A 13,933-nucleotide genomic window follows, 5' to 3' on the forward strand; every position below is an offset into this window, starting at 1 on the left:
GAGGTGTTATGGGGTGGGGGTGCTTTGCTGGTGACACTGTCTGTGATTTATTTAGAATTCAAGGCACATTTAACCAGCATGGCTACATCAGCATTCTGCAATGATACGCCATCCCATCTGGTTTGGGCTTAGTAGGACTATCATTTGTTTTTCAACAGGACAATGACCCAACACACCTCCAGGCTGTGTAAGGGCTATTTGATCAAGAAGGAGAGTGATGGAGTGCTGCATCAGATGACCTGGCCTCCACAATCCCCCGACCTCAACCCAATTGAGATGTGGTCAGGAGTTGTGGTCAGTAGTTGTGTATTCAGTAATTGTGTGGTTGTGCTCAGTAGTTGTTTGGTTGTTGTCAGTGGTTGTGGTCATTAGTTGTGGTCAATAGTTGTGTTGATCTGAACAGTAGTTGTTTTGTCAGTAGTTGTGTTGTTGTGGTGAGCAGTTGTGTGGTTGTGGTCAGTATTTGTTTGGTTCAGTAGATGTGTGGTTATGGTGATTAGTTGTGGTCCGTGGTTGTGATTAGTAGTTGTGGTCAGTAGTTGTGTATTCAGTAATTGTGTGGTTGTGGTCAGTAGTTCTGTGTTTGTGGTAAGTAGTTGTGGTAAGTCATTGTTTTTATTTGGCCAGTAGTTGTGTGTTTGTGGTCAGTAGTTGTGTTCAGTAGTTGTGTGGTCTATAGTTGTGTTGTTTTGGTCAGTAGTACGTGGTTGTGGTTAGTAATTGTGGTCAGTGGTTTTGGTCAGTAGTTGTGTGGTTGTGGTCAGTAGTTGTTTGGCTGTGGACAGTAGTTGTGGTCAGTAGTAGTGGAATTGTGGTGATTAGTTGTGGTCAGTAGTCGTGGTCAGTAGGCATGGTCAATTGTTGTGGTTAGTAGCGAGCAGTTGTGTGGTTTTGGTCAGTAGTTGTGTGGTTGTATTCAGTAATTGTGGTCATTGGTTTTGTTCAGTAGTCTTGGTCATTAGTTGTGGTCAGTAGTTATGTGGTTGTAGTCAGTATTTTTGGTCAGTAGTTGTTTGGCTGTGGTCAGTAGTTTTGTGGTTGTGGTCAGTAATTGTGATTATTAGTTGTGATCAATAGTTGTGTGGTTGTGGTAAGTCATTGTTTGGATTTGGCCAGCAGTTGTGTGTTTGTGGTCAGTAGTTGTGGTAAGTAATTATATTGTGGTCGGTAGTTGTGGTCAGTGGTTGTGTGGTCAATAGTTGTGTGGTTTTGGTCAGTAGTATGTCTTTGTGATTATTAATTGTGGTCAGTGGTTTTAGTCTGTGGTTGTGGTCAGTAGTTGTGTGGTTGATCAGTAGTTGTTTGGCTGTGGACAGTAGTTGTGGTCAGTAGTAGTGGAGTTGTGATGATTTGTTGTGGTCAGGAATTGTGGTCAGTAATTGTATTGTGGTCGGTAGTTGTGGTCTGTGGTTGTGTGGTCAATAGTTGTGTGGTTTTGGTCAGTAGAACGTCTTTGTGATTATTAATTGTGGTCATTGGTTTTGTTCAGTAGTCTTGGTCATTAGTTGTGGTCAGTAGTTATGTCGTTGTAGTCAGTATTTTTGGTCAGTAGTTGTTTGGCTGTGGTCAGTAGTTGTGTGGTTGTGGTCAGTAATTGTGATTATTAGTTGTGATCAGTAGTTGTGTGGTTGTGGTCAGTAGTTGTGGTAAGTCATTGTTTGATTTGGCCAGCAGTTGTGTGTTTGTGGTCAGTAGTTGTGGTAAGTAATTATATTGTGGTCGGTAGTTGTGGTTGTGTGGTCAATAGTTGTGTGGTTTTGGTCAGTAGTATGTCTTTGTGATTATTAATTGTGGTCAGTGGTTTTAGTCTGTGGTTGTGGTCAGTAGTTGTGTGGTTGATCAGTAGTTGTTTGGCTGTGGACAGTAGTTGTGGTCAGTAGTAGTGGAGTTGTGATGATTTGTTGTGGTCAGGAATTGTGGTCAGTAATTGTATTGTGGTCGGTAGTTGTGGTCTGTGGTTGTGTGGTCAATAGTTGTGTGGTTTTGGTCAGTAGTACGTCTTTGTGATTATTAATTGTGGTCATTGGTTTTGTTCAGTAGTCTTGGTCATTAGTTGTGGTCAGTAGTTATGTCGTTGTAGTCAGTATTTTTGGTCAGTAGTTGTTTGGCTGTGGTCAGTAGTTGTGTGGTTGTGGTCAGTAATTGTGATTATTAGTTGTGATCAGTAGTTGTGTGGTTGTGGTCAGTAGTTGTGGTAAGTCATTGTTTGGATTTGGCCAGCAGTTGTGTGTTTGTGGTCAGTAGTTGTGGTAAGTAATTGTATTGTGGTCGGTAGTTGTGGTCAGTGGTTGTGTGGTCAATAGTTGTGTGGTTTTGGTCAGTAGTACGTCTTTGTGATTATTAATTGTGGTTTTGGTCTGTGGTTGTGGTCAGTAGTTGTGTGGTTGATCAGTAGTTGTTTGGCTGTGGACAGTAGTTGTGGTCAGCAGTAGTGGAGTTGTGATGATTTGTTGTGGTCAGGAATTGTGGTTAGTAGTCGTGGTCAGTAATTGTATTGTGGTCGGTAATTGTGGTCAGTGTTTGTGTGGTCAATAGTTGTGTGGTTTTGGTCAGTAGAACGTCTTTGTGATTATTAATTGTGGTCATTGGTTTTGTTCAGTAGTCTTGGTCATTAGTTGTGGTCAGTAGTTATGTCGTTGTAGTCAGTATTTTTGGTCAGTAGTTGTTTGGCTGTGGTCAGTAGTTGTGTGGTTGTGGTCAGTAATTGTGATTATTAGTTGTGATCAGTAGTTGTGTGGTTGTGGTCAGTAGTTGTGGTAAGTCATTGTTTGGATTTGGCCAGCAGTTGTGTGTTTGTGGTCAGTAGTTGTGGTAAGTAATTGTATTGTGGTCGGTAGTTGTGGTCAGTGGTTGTGTGGTCAATAGTTGTGTGGTTTTGGTCAGTAGTACGTCTTTGTGATTATTAATTGTGGTCAGTGGTTTTGGTCAGTGGTTGTGTGGTTGTGGTCAGTAGTTGTGTGGTTGTGGTCAGTAGTTGTGTGGTTGTGATCAGTAGTTGTTTGGCTGTGGACAGTAGTTGTGGTCAGTAGTAGTGGAGTTGTGATGATTTGTTGTGGTCAGGAATTGCGGTCAGTAGTCGTGGTCAGTACGTGTATGTATAGTGCGTGTTTTAGCGCTTGTGTGCATATGTGTGTGTCTGTACCTGTGTGTGTGTGTGTTCCCGTTGTTCCATAAGGTGTATTTCTACCTGTTTAAAAAAAATATATTCTACTGCTTGCATCAGGTATGTGGAATAGAGTTCCATGTAGTCATGGCTCTATGTAGTACTGTGCACCTCCCATAGTCTGTTCTGGACTTGGGGATTGTGAAGAGACTTCTGGTGGCATGTCTTGTGGGGTATGCATGGGTGTCCGAGCTGTGTGCTAGGAGTTTAAACAAACAGCTCGGGACATTCAGCTTGTCAACACTTACAAAAACAAGTAGTAATGAAGTCAATCTCTCTTCCACTTTGAGCCATGAGAGATTGAAATGCATATAATTTATGTTAGCTCCCCCGTGTACTTTTAAGGGCCAGCCGTGCAGCCCTGTTCTGAGCCAATTGTAATTTTCCTAAGTCCCTCTTTGTGGCACCTGTCCACACTACTGAACAATAGTCCAGGTGCGGCAAAACTAGGGCCTGTAGGACCTGCCTTGTTGATAGTGTTGTTACCTGTTATGGCTAGGGATGATTTCAAGGTTTTACTGCTAACCTACAAAGCATTACATGGGCTTGCTCCTACCTATCTCTCCGATTTGGTCCTGCTGTACATACCTACACATACGCTACGGTCACAAGACGCAGGCCTCCTTATTGTCCCTAGACAGGGCTTTCTCCTATAGAGCTCCATTTTTATGGAATGGTCTGCCTATCCATGTGAGAGACGCAGACTTGGTCTCGACCTTTAAGTCTTTACTGAAGACTCATCTCTTCAGTAGGTCCTATGATTGAGTGTAGTCTGGCCCAGGGGTGCGAAGGTGAACGGAAAGGCACTGGAGCGACAAACCTCCCTTGCTGTCTCTGCCTGGCCGGTTCCTGTCTCTCCATTGGGATTCTCTGCCTCTGACCCTATTACTGGTGCTTTCCATGCCGTCCTTAGGAGGGGTCACTTGAGTGATCTTCCTGTCCGGTTTGTCGCCCCCCTCGGGCTCATGCAGTGGAGGAGATCGTCGTGTCTCAGGGTAGTAGGTTGGTGGTCTGTTGATATCCCTCTGGTGGTGTGGGGGCTGTGCTTTGGCAAAATGGGTGGGGTTATATCCTGCCTGGTTGGCCCTGTCCGGGGGTATCGTCGGACGGGGCCACAGTGTCACCCGACCCCCCCTGTCTCAGCCTCCAGTATCTATGCTGCAATAGTCTATGTGCCGGGGGCTAGGGTCAGTCTGTTATATCTGGAGTGTATTGTTGTGTTCTTTATTTTGTTCTGTTTTGTTTCGATACAAATCTCACCAGATTGGGTCTGCTGGATTGTTGGGATTTCTCCCGATGGGTTAGAGGTCTAGCTTCCTGATCCTGTGACTCTGCGGTGAAGCCGAGAGTGTGATAAGGGGAGTATATTAGAAATGTGTATTAAGAATAATTGGTAAAAGTAATAATTTATCATATAGTCAATGCTTGTCTGGATTTCCTGAATCAGAAATTAACTGAGCTAAACTGTTGTTCTGATCTGTCCTCTCTCGAGGTTATGGTGATCGTGACTACAGATATCTATATGCATGAAAGGGATAATTCGGCCAAGAACGGTGTGAACCTCAAATCCCCCTCTAACCGGTTGAAGAAAATGGCGTTCAATACGGCCCTGTCTGCACCACTTCTACCGAGAGACCTGAGTCCGAGCCAGCAACCGGTACACAGCATCCAATCGAAGCTATCAACTGCTTTTGTTCTCATGCTTTTTCTCTCAGGAGAGCAACAGGAGTCCACGTGGAGTGAGCATGGAGAGAGATCCGTTCCAAAACTTCTCTCATGTTGCTGGTATACTGGTTGGCAAATGGACAAGACATAATGGGGGGTAGAGGTGGTGAGACATTGAAATTGGGACATGATCATGGGCCATCCATTTTGAACTATAAAGCTGTCTGAAGAAGAAAATGGGGAGACGCCAGAAGATTGAGTGCCGGGGAAGGAAGGGTTTGGTCAACTGTGCCCGTAATTGATTTAGGCTTATCTCAAATAGCTTATTCTGGGGTATCAGGTTGATTGTGGAGGTCTACACACTGCTAAATTTATAGTAATTTAGATTAAGAATGCATTGAGATACTGATCTGTAATTATAATAGTGATGAGGAAGTTAATATTAGAATTATAGGATAATTATACTGTATGTTAATATAAATGTACATTCTGCCAGTGTCGAAGTGTGCCAAGTTGAGGTTTTTAACTTTGAGTTATAGAACCAATGTGAATCACTGTAGAATGTCATTCTAAATTTGGTTTGGATAATTAATGGGTTTTGATTATGATTTGTTTACTGACTGATTTGATTTGAGTAAGGTCCTCTGTAGCTCAGCTGGTAGAGCACGGCGCTTGTAACGCCAAGGTAGTGGGTTCGATCCCCGGGACCACCCATACTCAGCATGCCCTGGTGAAAGGAGAGGGTGATCTCTGATGCTGAGAGTGAAACTTATCCTAATCTATGTCCATTACCAAATTACATTTTGATGATAATGATAATACTCAGGAACTATGCTAATGGCACATAGAGTCCACAGGCATTGCCTTATAAATAGTTGAATCATGATGTTTGCCCTGGGTCATGTTCATTAGGCATTAAACTGAATACATTTTCTTAAACATTTTCTACCTGGATTTGTCCAACAAGATATGCTAATTATATTTTCTACAGATGGTGTTATGGGGATGGAAATAGTTATTTCCACCATGCTGATCCATTGGAGTGTGCTAGATAACTAAAGCTTATTTTATTTAACTCCATTGTTGCATGCACTGCATTATGCATTAAATATTTGCTTTTCACTGTCTATGAAGATATAGCCTTGAATCATATAAACTGTATGCATCTTTTGTTTTTCTTCATGGGTTCGTGCAGGTGACTGTGTATCATGACCACCCCAGACAAATTGGTAGAATGCTTAGAATATGTGTTGGAGGTTGAAATGGGAGACAGTGCTAAGTGTCTTGGGAGGAGGTTGAGCCTTGCTTTTATGCTTCTTGTTCTATGAAGAATGTATGCACTTTCTACATGTGTATTAATGTCTCTTTAAAATGGGGGAATATGAGAGCAAAATCACAAGATTATGTTATAATACTGTTATTGCATCAAATGGTTGTTTTCTGTAATAGAATAGGGTTCTTATAAATCTCATGTGTCTGTGTTAACACTGACAGTAGATTTACGATGGTTTGGTGATAAAACCTACAGCATGCATTCCATAGAATTAATTGGTGTTGGTGTATAATGAGGTACCAGGGATAGATGGCTCGGGTATGGATAATGATGAGAGGATGCTTGTCTTAGGGGCCAAACTCTGGTTTCTGTACAATAAGAACAGTCTTCACGGCAAATTAAATCTGGCTGGGGGATACTCTCCTTTCTCATATATCAAGTCTCTCCTTTTGACTCATTCCACACGTCTGTTATTTGTCATGTAGACTAAGAGGATGTATCTTTGCTATAAAAGATCTTTGTATTCTTTGTGTCAGGGCTCTCAGCCCAACAGTCAAGAGTGTTGGGCCGACCAGCCTCGTTATTACCTTAATACATTTTGAATAAAGTAATATCCTGATTGGTGATTGACCTTGTCTCTCCTCATTATTGATTAGAATTTCCACTACAGAACACGTGGTATTGCAGCTACAAAAACAACTGTACCGTAAGTTCCGTAGTGAATATTTGGATTCTGCGAACAGATATGAATAGCAGAAAACTAGATGAATATCCAATATGCTCTAACTTTTTGTTTAACTTGTTGGGGTAGTGGTCAAAAATGGCAGTTGTTTTCATAAATGTTACAGAAAATGTTGTTGATGCGGTTACTTAAACTGCTGTAACTTTAGATAGGAACGCTTTAACTTTTTGTCTAAGTTCTTGTAAAGTGGAATTATTAGCTGATTTGGGTCAAAAGTTGCATGATTTCACTTACAGATAATGGCAGTTGGAAGGGATGATGTCACAATAGGGAGCCTTAGAATGTTGAGAAATTCCATGAAAGTGGATGGAGGAGAAAAAGAAGACAAGAAAGTGAATAACGTAAAAAGTATAACAGATATCAAAAAGTTGTATACAAGCAACTCGATCGAGACTGTTCCGAATTTTTGAAGTTTGAACGGCGTTTCTAGCTTAAACTGTAGGAGGAGTAGCGTGTGTAATAATAATAATTATAATAATTATAATAATTATAATAATTAGAAGAAGAAGAAGAAGAAGAAGAAGAAGAAGAAGAAGAAGAAGAAGAAGAAGAAGAAGAAGAAGAAGAAGAAGAAGAAGAAGAAGAAGAAGAAGAAGAAGAAGAAGAAGAAGATCTAAGCTGGGGCTCTTGCTGTACAAGCCCCACAATAACTAGATGGTAACTTTAGAAGTAAAGTTGTGGGGCTTACTAAACCTCTTTAAATGTTTTTTTTGGCAGTGAAAGAAGTTTAAAAATGTGTACTTTGATTCTATTATTCAAATAGTGAAATCATTTTTAATTTCCATCTATAGTCGGTAGATTTGGTCAGAAGTTGTGGTTGGTAGTAGAGGTCAGTAGTTATCTGGTTCAATAGTTGTGGTCAGTAGTTGTGTGGTTGTGGTAAAAAGTTGTGTGGACATGGTCAGTAGTTACATGTGTGGTCAGAAGTTGTGTGGTTGTGATATGTAATTTTGTGGTTGTGGTCACTAGATGTGGAATGCAGTTGTGTGGTTGCAGTCAGAGGTTGTGTGGTTGTGGTCACTAGATGTGGTCAGAAGTTGTGTGGTTGTGGTCATTGCAAATAGTCCTGGTAGGCATTTGATTAGCGGTTCAGGAGTCTTATGGCTTGGGGGGTAGAAGCTGTTAAGAAGCCTTTTGGACCTAGACTTGGTGCTCCGGTACTTCTTGCCGTGCGGTAGCAGAGAGAACAGTCTATGACTAGGGTGGCTAGAGTCTTTGACAATTTTTAGGGCCTTCCTCTGACACTGCCTGGTATAGAGGTCCTGGATGGCAGGAAGCTTGGCTCCAGTGATTTCGGAGGACGAGAAGTTGCCATACCAGGCAGTGATGCAACCAGTCAGGATGCTCTCGATGGAGCAGCTGTAGAATGTTTTGATCTGAGGACCCATGCCAAATCTTTTCAATGTCCTGAGGGGGAATAGGCTTTGTCGTGCCCTCTTCACGACTGTCTTGGTTTGTTTGGACATTGATAGTTTGGTGATGTGGACACCTAGGAACTTGAAATTCTCAACCTGCTCCACTACAGCCCCGTCGATGAGAATGGGGGAGTGCTCGGTCCTCTTCTTTTTCCTGTAGTCCACAATCATCTCCTTTGTCTTGATCACGTTGAGGGAGAGGTTGTTATCCTGGCAGCACACGACCAGGTCTCTGACCTCCTCCTTATAGGCTGTCTCGATCGTTGTCGGTGATCAGGCCTACCACTGTTGTGTCGTCGGCAATCTTAATGATGGTGTTGGAGTCGTGCCTGGCCATGCTGTCATGGGTGAACAGGGAGTACAGGAGGGGACTGAGCACGCACCCCTGAGGGGCCCCCGTGTTGTGGATCAGCGTGGCAGATGTGTTGTTACCTACCCTTACCACCTGGGGGCGGCCCGTCAGGAAGTCCAGGATCCAGTTGCAGAGGGAGGTGTTTAGGCCCAGGGTCCTTAGCTTAGTGATGAGCTTTGAGGGCACTATGGTGATGAACGCAGAGCTGTAGTAAATTAATAGCATTCTCACATACAGTTGAAGTCGGAAGTTTACATACACTTTAGCCAAATACATTTAAACTCAGTTTTTCACATTCCTGACATTTAATCCTAGTAAAAAGTCCCTGTCCTAGGTCAGTTAGGATCTCACCACTTTATTTTAAGAATGCGAAATGTCAGAATAATAGTAGAGAGAATTATTTATTTCAGCTTTTATTTATTTCATCACATTCCCAGTGGGTCAGAAGTTTACATAATTTGTATTTGGTAGCATTGACTTTAAATTGTTTAACTTGGGTCAAAAGTTTCGCGTAGCCTTCCACATGCTTCCCACAATAAGTTGGGTGAATTTTGGCCCATTCCTCCTGACAGAGCTGTTGTAACTGAGTCAGATTTGTAGGCCTCCTTGCTCGCACACGCTTTTTCAGTTCTGCCCACAAATGTTCTATATGATTGAGGTCAGGGCTTTGTGATGGCCACTCCAATACCTTGATTTTGTTGTCCTTAAGCCATATTTTCACAACTTTGGAAGTATGCTTGGGGTCATTGTCCATTTGGTAGACCCATTTGCGACCAAGCTTGAACTTCCTGACTGATGTCTTGAGATGTTGCTTCAATATATCCACATAATTTTCCTTACTCATGATGCCATCTATTTTGTGAAGTGCACCAGTCCCTCCTCCAGCAAAGCACCCCCACAGCGTGATGCTGCCACCCCTGTGCTTCACGGTTGGGATGGTGTTTTTCGGCTTGCAAGGCACACCCTTTTTCCTCCAAACATAACAATGGTCATTATTTTGTTTCATCAGACTAGAGGACATTTCTCCAAAAAGTACAATCTTTGTCCCCATTTGCAGTTGCAAACCGTAGTCTGGCTTTTTTATGGCGGTTTTGGAGCAGTGGCTTCTTCCTTGCTGAGAGGCCTTTCAGGTTATGTCGATATAGGACTCGTTTTACTGTGGATATAGATACTTTTGTACCTGTTTCCTCCAGCATCTTCACGATGTCCTTTGCTGTTGTTCTGGGATTGATTTGCACTTTTCGAACCAAAGTATGTTAATCTCTAGGAGACAGAACGCGTCTACTTCCTGAGCGGTATGACGGCTGCGTGGTCCCATGGTGTTTATACTTGCATACTATTGTTTGTACAGATGAACGTGGTACCTTCAGGTGTTTGGAAGTTGCTCCCAAGGATGAACCAGACTTGTGGAGGTCTACAAATTTTTTTCTGAGGTCTTCTCTGAGGTCTGATTTATTTTGATTTTCCCATGATGTCAAGCAAAGAGGCACTGAGTTTGAAGGTAGGCCTTGAAATACATCCACAGGTACACCTCCAATTGACTCAAATTATGTCAATTAGCCTATCAGAAGCTTCTAAAGCCATGACATCGTTTTCCGTTTCACTTGATTAAAAACCAAGCCCTCAGTAGGCTACCCTTACGCTACTCGTTCAACAGCAATACGTTGTCGTGTGTCTTTTATATCCTGGCCTTGCAGCCAAGTAGCCTATCCATAAAATGTGTTTGAATCGTCCATTCGTGAGAGAGCCTTGAATTGAAAATATACTGCACATCCTAAAACATACACACATATGCCTACCTGCATACTTAATTTAGCTTGTTCAAGTATCCATCCCCATTTCCAAAGAGCGGTTAGCAAAGATGCGCTCCTCCAAACGTATTTAAATTATTCAGTCCTATAATGCAGTATCAATGGTAGGGCTAGGCTATATCTTGCTTATTGAGAACGTGCCTCACACATACAATAACATTTGCTGGAGCCTAGAATTTTTTATTTTAGGAGAAGTGCATGTAGGACATACTCATTGAAGCCAATTACAACAATGTTGACTGCCAACACTTCAAACATATTGAGCACACACTGGATATTATTTTTACTGTTGCTATTACTCGTTACTGTAGCCTATGCTATTTAATAAACTGTAGTATCAATCCACAATGGACTAGGATGAGAATATTATATGCCCCAGCCGAATTGGAGTAGATGACAACACAAAGACCGTCAATAACCTACAGAACTTGAGACAACCACATGCAATATTAAGCCATGGAACACTTTGATTGGCCAGTGAGTAACCAGCCCTCGTCACATCTACAACTAATTTATTCATAAAAAACGCCAGCTATTGCGATCATAATGTGAAAAAAAATAGCTCTGACACACCCCTAGACCTATAGCGCTACCGCCAGCGCTAAGATTTACCATTGTTAAAAGAGCCATCAGAGCAGGCGAATAGACAGATTCTACCATTGAAATTAAGACCATGGTGCTTGCCTATGGAGCTGTGAGGGGAACGGCACCTCTGTACCTTCAGGCTCTGATCAGTCCCTACACCCAAACGAGGGCATTGCGTTCATCCACCTCTGGCCTGCTGGCTCCCCTTCCTCTGCGGAAGCATAGTTCCCGCTCAGCCCAGTCAAAACTGTTCGCTGCTCTGGCACTCCAATGGTGGAACAAGCTCCCTCACGACGCCAGGACAGTGGAGTCACTCACCACCTTCCGGAGACATTTGAAACCCCACCTCTTTAAGGAATACCTGGGATAGGATAAAGTAATCCTTCTACCCCTCCCTTACCCCAACCCCACCCCCCAAAAAAAAGAAGAAGAAAAAAATAGAAAAATAAATAAAATTAAAAAATTAAAAAAAACACATTGTAAAGTGGTTATCCCACTGGCTATAAGGTGAATGCACCAATTTGTAAGTCGCTCTGGATAAGAGCGTCTGCTAAATGACGTAAATGTAAATGTAATGTAAATGTCATGACTGCATCACAACATAAATGAAGGTTGGGTTTGTTTCAATCCTGCCCACATGCCCACCGCTGGCAGTACACAAGTAATCATCAATCAATTGCAGCTGCACACAACCCAATTGTAATACCCGTGGTAAATTTGGCTGTGGGTTTTTGTTTGCGAAGGTGGAGACCTCAATCTCTATCACGTCTCCCCCTAGAACTTAATCGAGCATCTGACCAAATTATGCACGATTTTTGTTCAGGGTTAATCATGAGTCATGAGAGACTGGTGGGTTGACAACATCAATACAACTGTAGTGAACATCACAGTCAGTACCTGCTTGGCAGCCACTTCATAACCATCTGGGTTCATGGTAGGAAGGATGTGGGTGCGCGTGTCATGGATGAGGCGTGTGATCCTCTGGTTTCCGGCCCGGTATTCCTCACACAGGAACTGGGAGAGCTGGATCAGCAGCTCCCGACCAAGCACCTCGTTCCCGTGCATGTTCCCCACATACTTGAACTCCGGCTCCACTGAAAAACAAGAGTCAGGTGGATGGAGGTCAGGAGGGCAAATGGATGAAAAGGTCATAGAGGCTCACATCCGCTTAAAGTGTTGTGTATGCAGAAAACGAAAACAAGCAAGCCCTCACCCCCACACTACCCACTAACCCTCCCCGGCTACTCAGCCTGCCACTACATGTTCTAGCACCATTCATCAGTAGGATCCATCCCTTAGGCCTTTCACTGAGACACAGCACCATTTAATCAAGTGAGTTGTTGAACTGACAATACAGTATCACAGTATCTCTTGAATGTAATATTGATTAAATAGAAACAAACAGTACAGCATCAGCTAACAAAAGACAAAGAACAAGTGACATGATTGGATTATTTAGATAGTGTTTTATGTAGGTAAAAGACACATTTATTGGGTTACCCACTTACCAGAATAGACGTTTACTCCAAATAGGTATTGGATTACTTTATTACTTTATTCATGCTAATAGGGTGGACAGATCTCCAGTACTCCCTATGGGAATTGAGCCCTAGCTTTGCCGACAGATATGCCGCTCAAAAAGTAGCTTTTTACCACCCATTGTTACGTTGCACGACGTTGGAGACTGGAGAGCACTTGCAGCTTCGAACAATGCAAAACAGTCGAGTGAGTTTTAATATTGTGAGTTTTAATATAATACTGCTGAATGGCTAAATTGTAATGTGAATGTAGTGCTATGTATGTATATTTATGTATATTATGTATTTTTTTGTGTTGTTTCCTTTTTGGACCCCAGGAAGAGTAGCTGCTGCCTCGGCAGCAGCTAATTGGGGATCCTAATAAATACTAAATATTGAAGTCTTAAAATGTGAGGAATTTACAGTACAATATCAGGTATTTCTACAGCTGCACCATTGAAAGCATCTTGACAGGCTGCATCACTGCTTGGTATGGCAACAGCACCACCCTCGATCGCATGCCGCTACAGAGGGTGGTGCGGACAGCCCAGTACATCACTGTGGCCGAGCTCCCTGCCATCCAGGACCTCTATATCAGGCGGTGTGAAAGGAAGGCCCGGAAAATCGTCAAAAGACTCCCACCCAAGCCATAGACTGTTCTCTAGATTCCTCACGGCAAGCGGTACCAGTGCATCAAGTCTGACACTAACAGGCTCCTGAACATTATATTTATTTTTGCACTGTCTCTATGAACACTCACAGGACTCTACACACTCATGCTCACTGACACTCCAACACACACACAACATGCACACACATTTATACTGACTCTACACACACGCACCCACACTCACATACGATCATAATTTACGCTGCTGCTACTCTGTTTATCATATATCCTGATGCCTAGTCACCTTACGCCTATACATATCTACCTCTATCACTCCAGTATCCCTACACATTGTAAATATGGTATTGGAACTGATCCTGTATATAGCTTCTTACTTTCTCGTGTTCTTCCTGTTTTTATTTCTGGTATGTTTTTGTTTGACCTCATGTTATTTTTAGTGCTACATTGATATTGGGTTTGGAGCTTGCAAGAAAGGCATTTCACTATACTTGTGCACGTGACATTAAAACTTAAAACTTGAAACAATTTATAACATTTGCATTGGGGACAATGCAAAAAAACATGTTTGACCCCTTGATTGGAGAAAACACTGATGGTCCAGTGGACCCTACGCATTGCAACTATAGCTCTCCCGACATCAAGTAGCATGACAACTTTTCTAGAAGTTTAAGGCCTAGATTCAATCTGAACCGCAGAAGGTCCGTGCTATAGCGTGACTTAAATTTAAAGGCAATGTTCCCGCGTTCGTGGAGACTGCATCTGCCTCGCCCTCTATTTTG

At 42.6% G+C, this 13,933-nt stretch overlaps 1 protein-coding gene across 2 annotated transcripts in view; it reads right to left on the reverse strand.

Moving 5' to 3' along the window:
* cpn1 (carboxypeptidase N, polypeptide 1) overlaps positions 1–13,933 on the reverse strand; it is a 201,048-nt gene that overhangs the window by 142,827 nt on the left and 44,288 nt on the right. For both annotated transcript variants that reach the window (XM_041883959.2, XM_041883952.2), the window contains exon 2: positions 11,904–12,100. In XM_041883959.2, coding sequence (XP_041739893.1) covers positions 11,904–12,100 — 197 coding nt within the window. The remainder of the gene's footprint in view (positions 1–11,903; positions 12,101–13,933) is intronic.

The sequence above is a fragment of the Coregonus clupeaformis genome, chromosome 1 (genome assembly GCF_020615455.1).
Source record: "Coregonus clupeaformis isolate EN_2021a chromosome 1, ASM2061545v1, whole genome shotgun sequence".
Taxonomy (NCBI): Eukaryota; Metazoa; Chordata; class Actinopteri; order Salmoniformes; family Salmonidae; genus Coregonus; species Coregonus clupeaformis.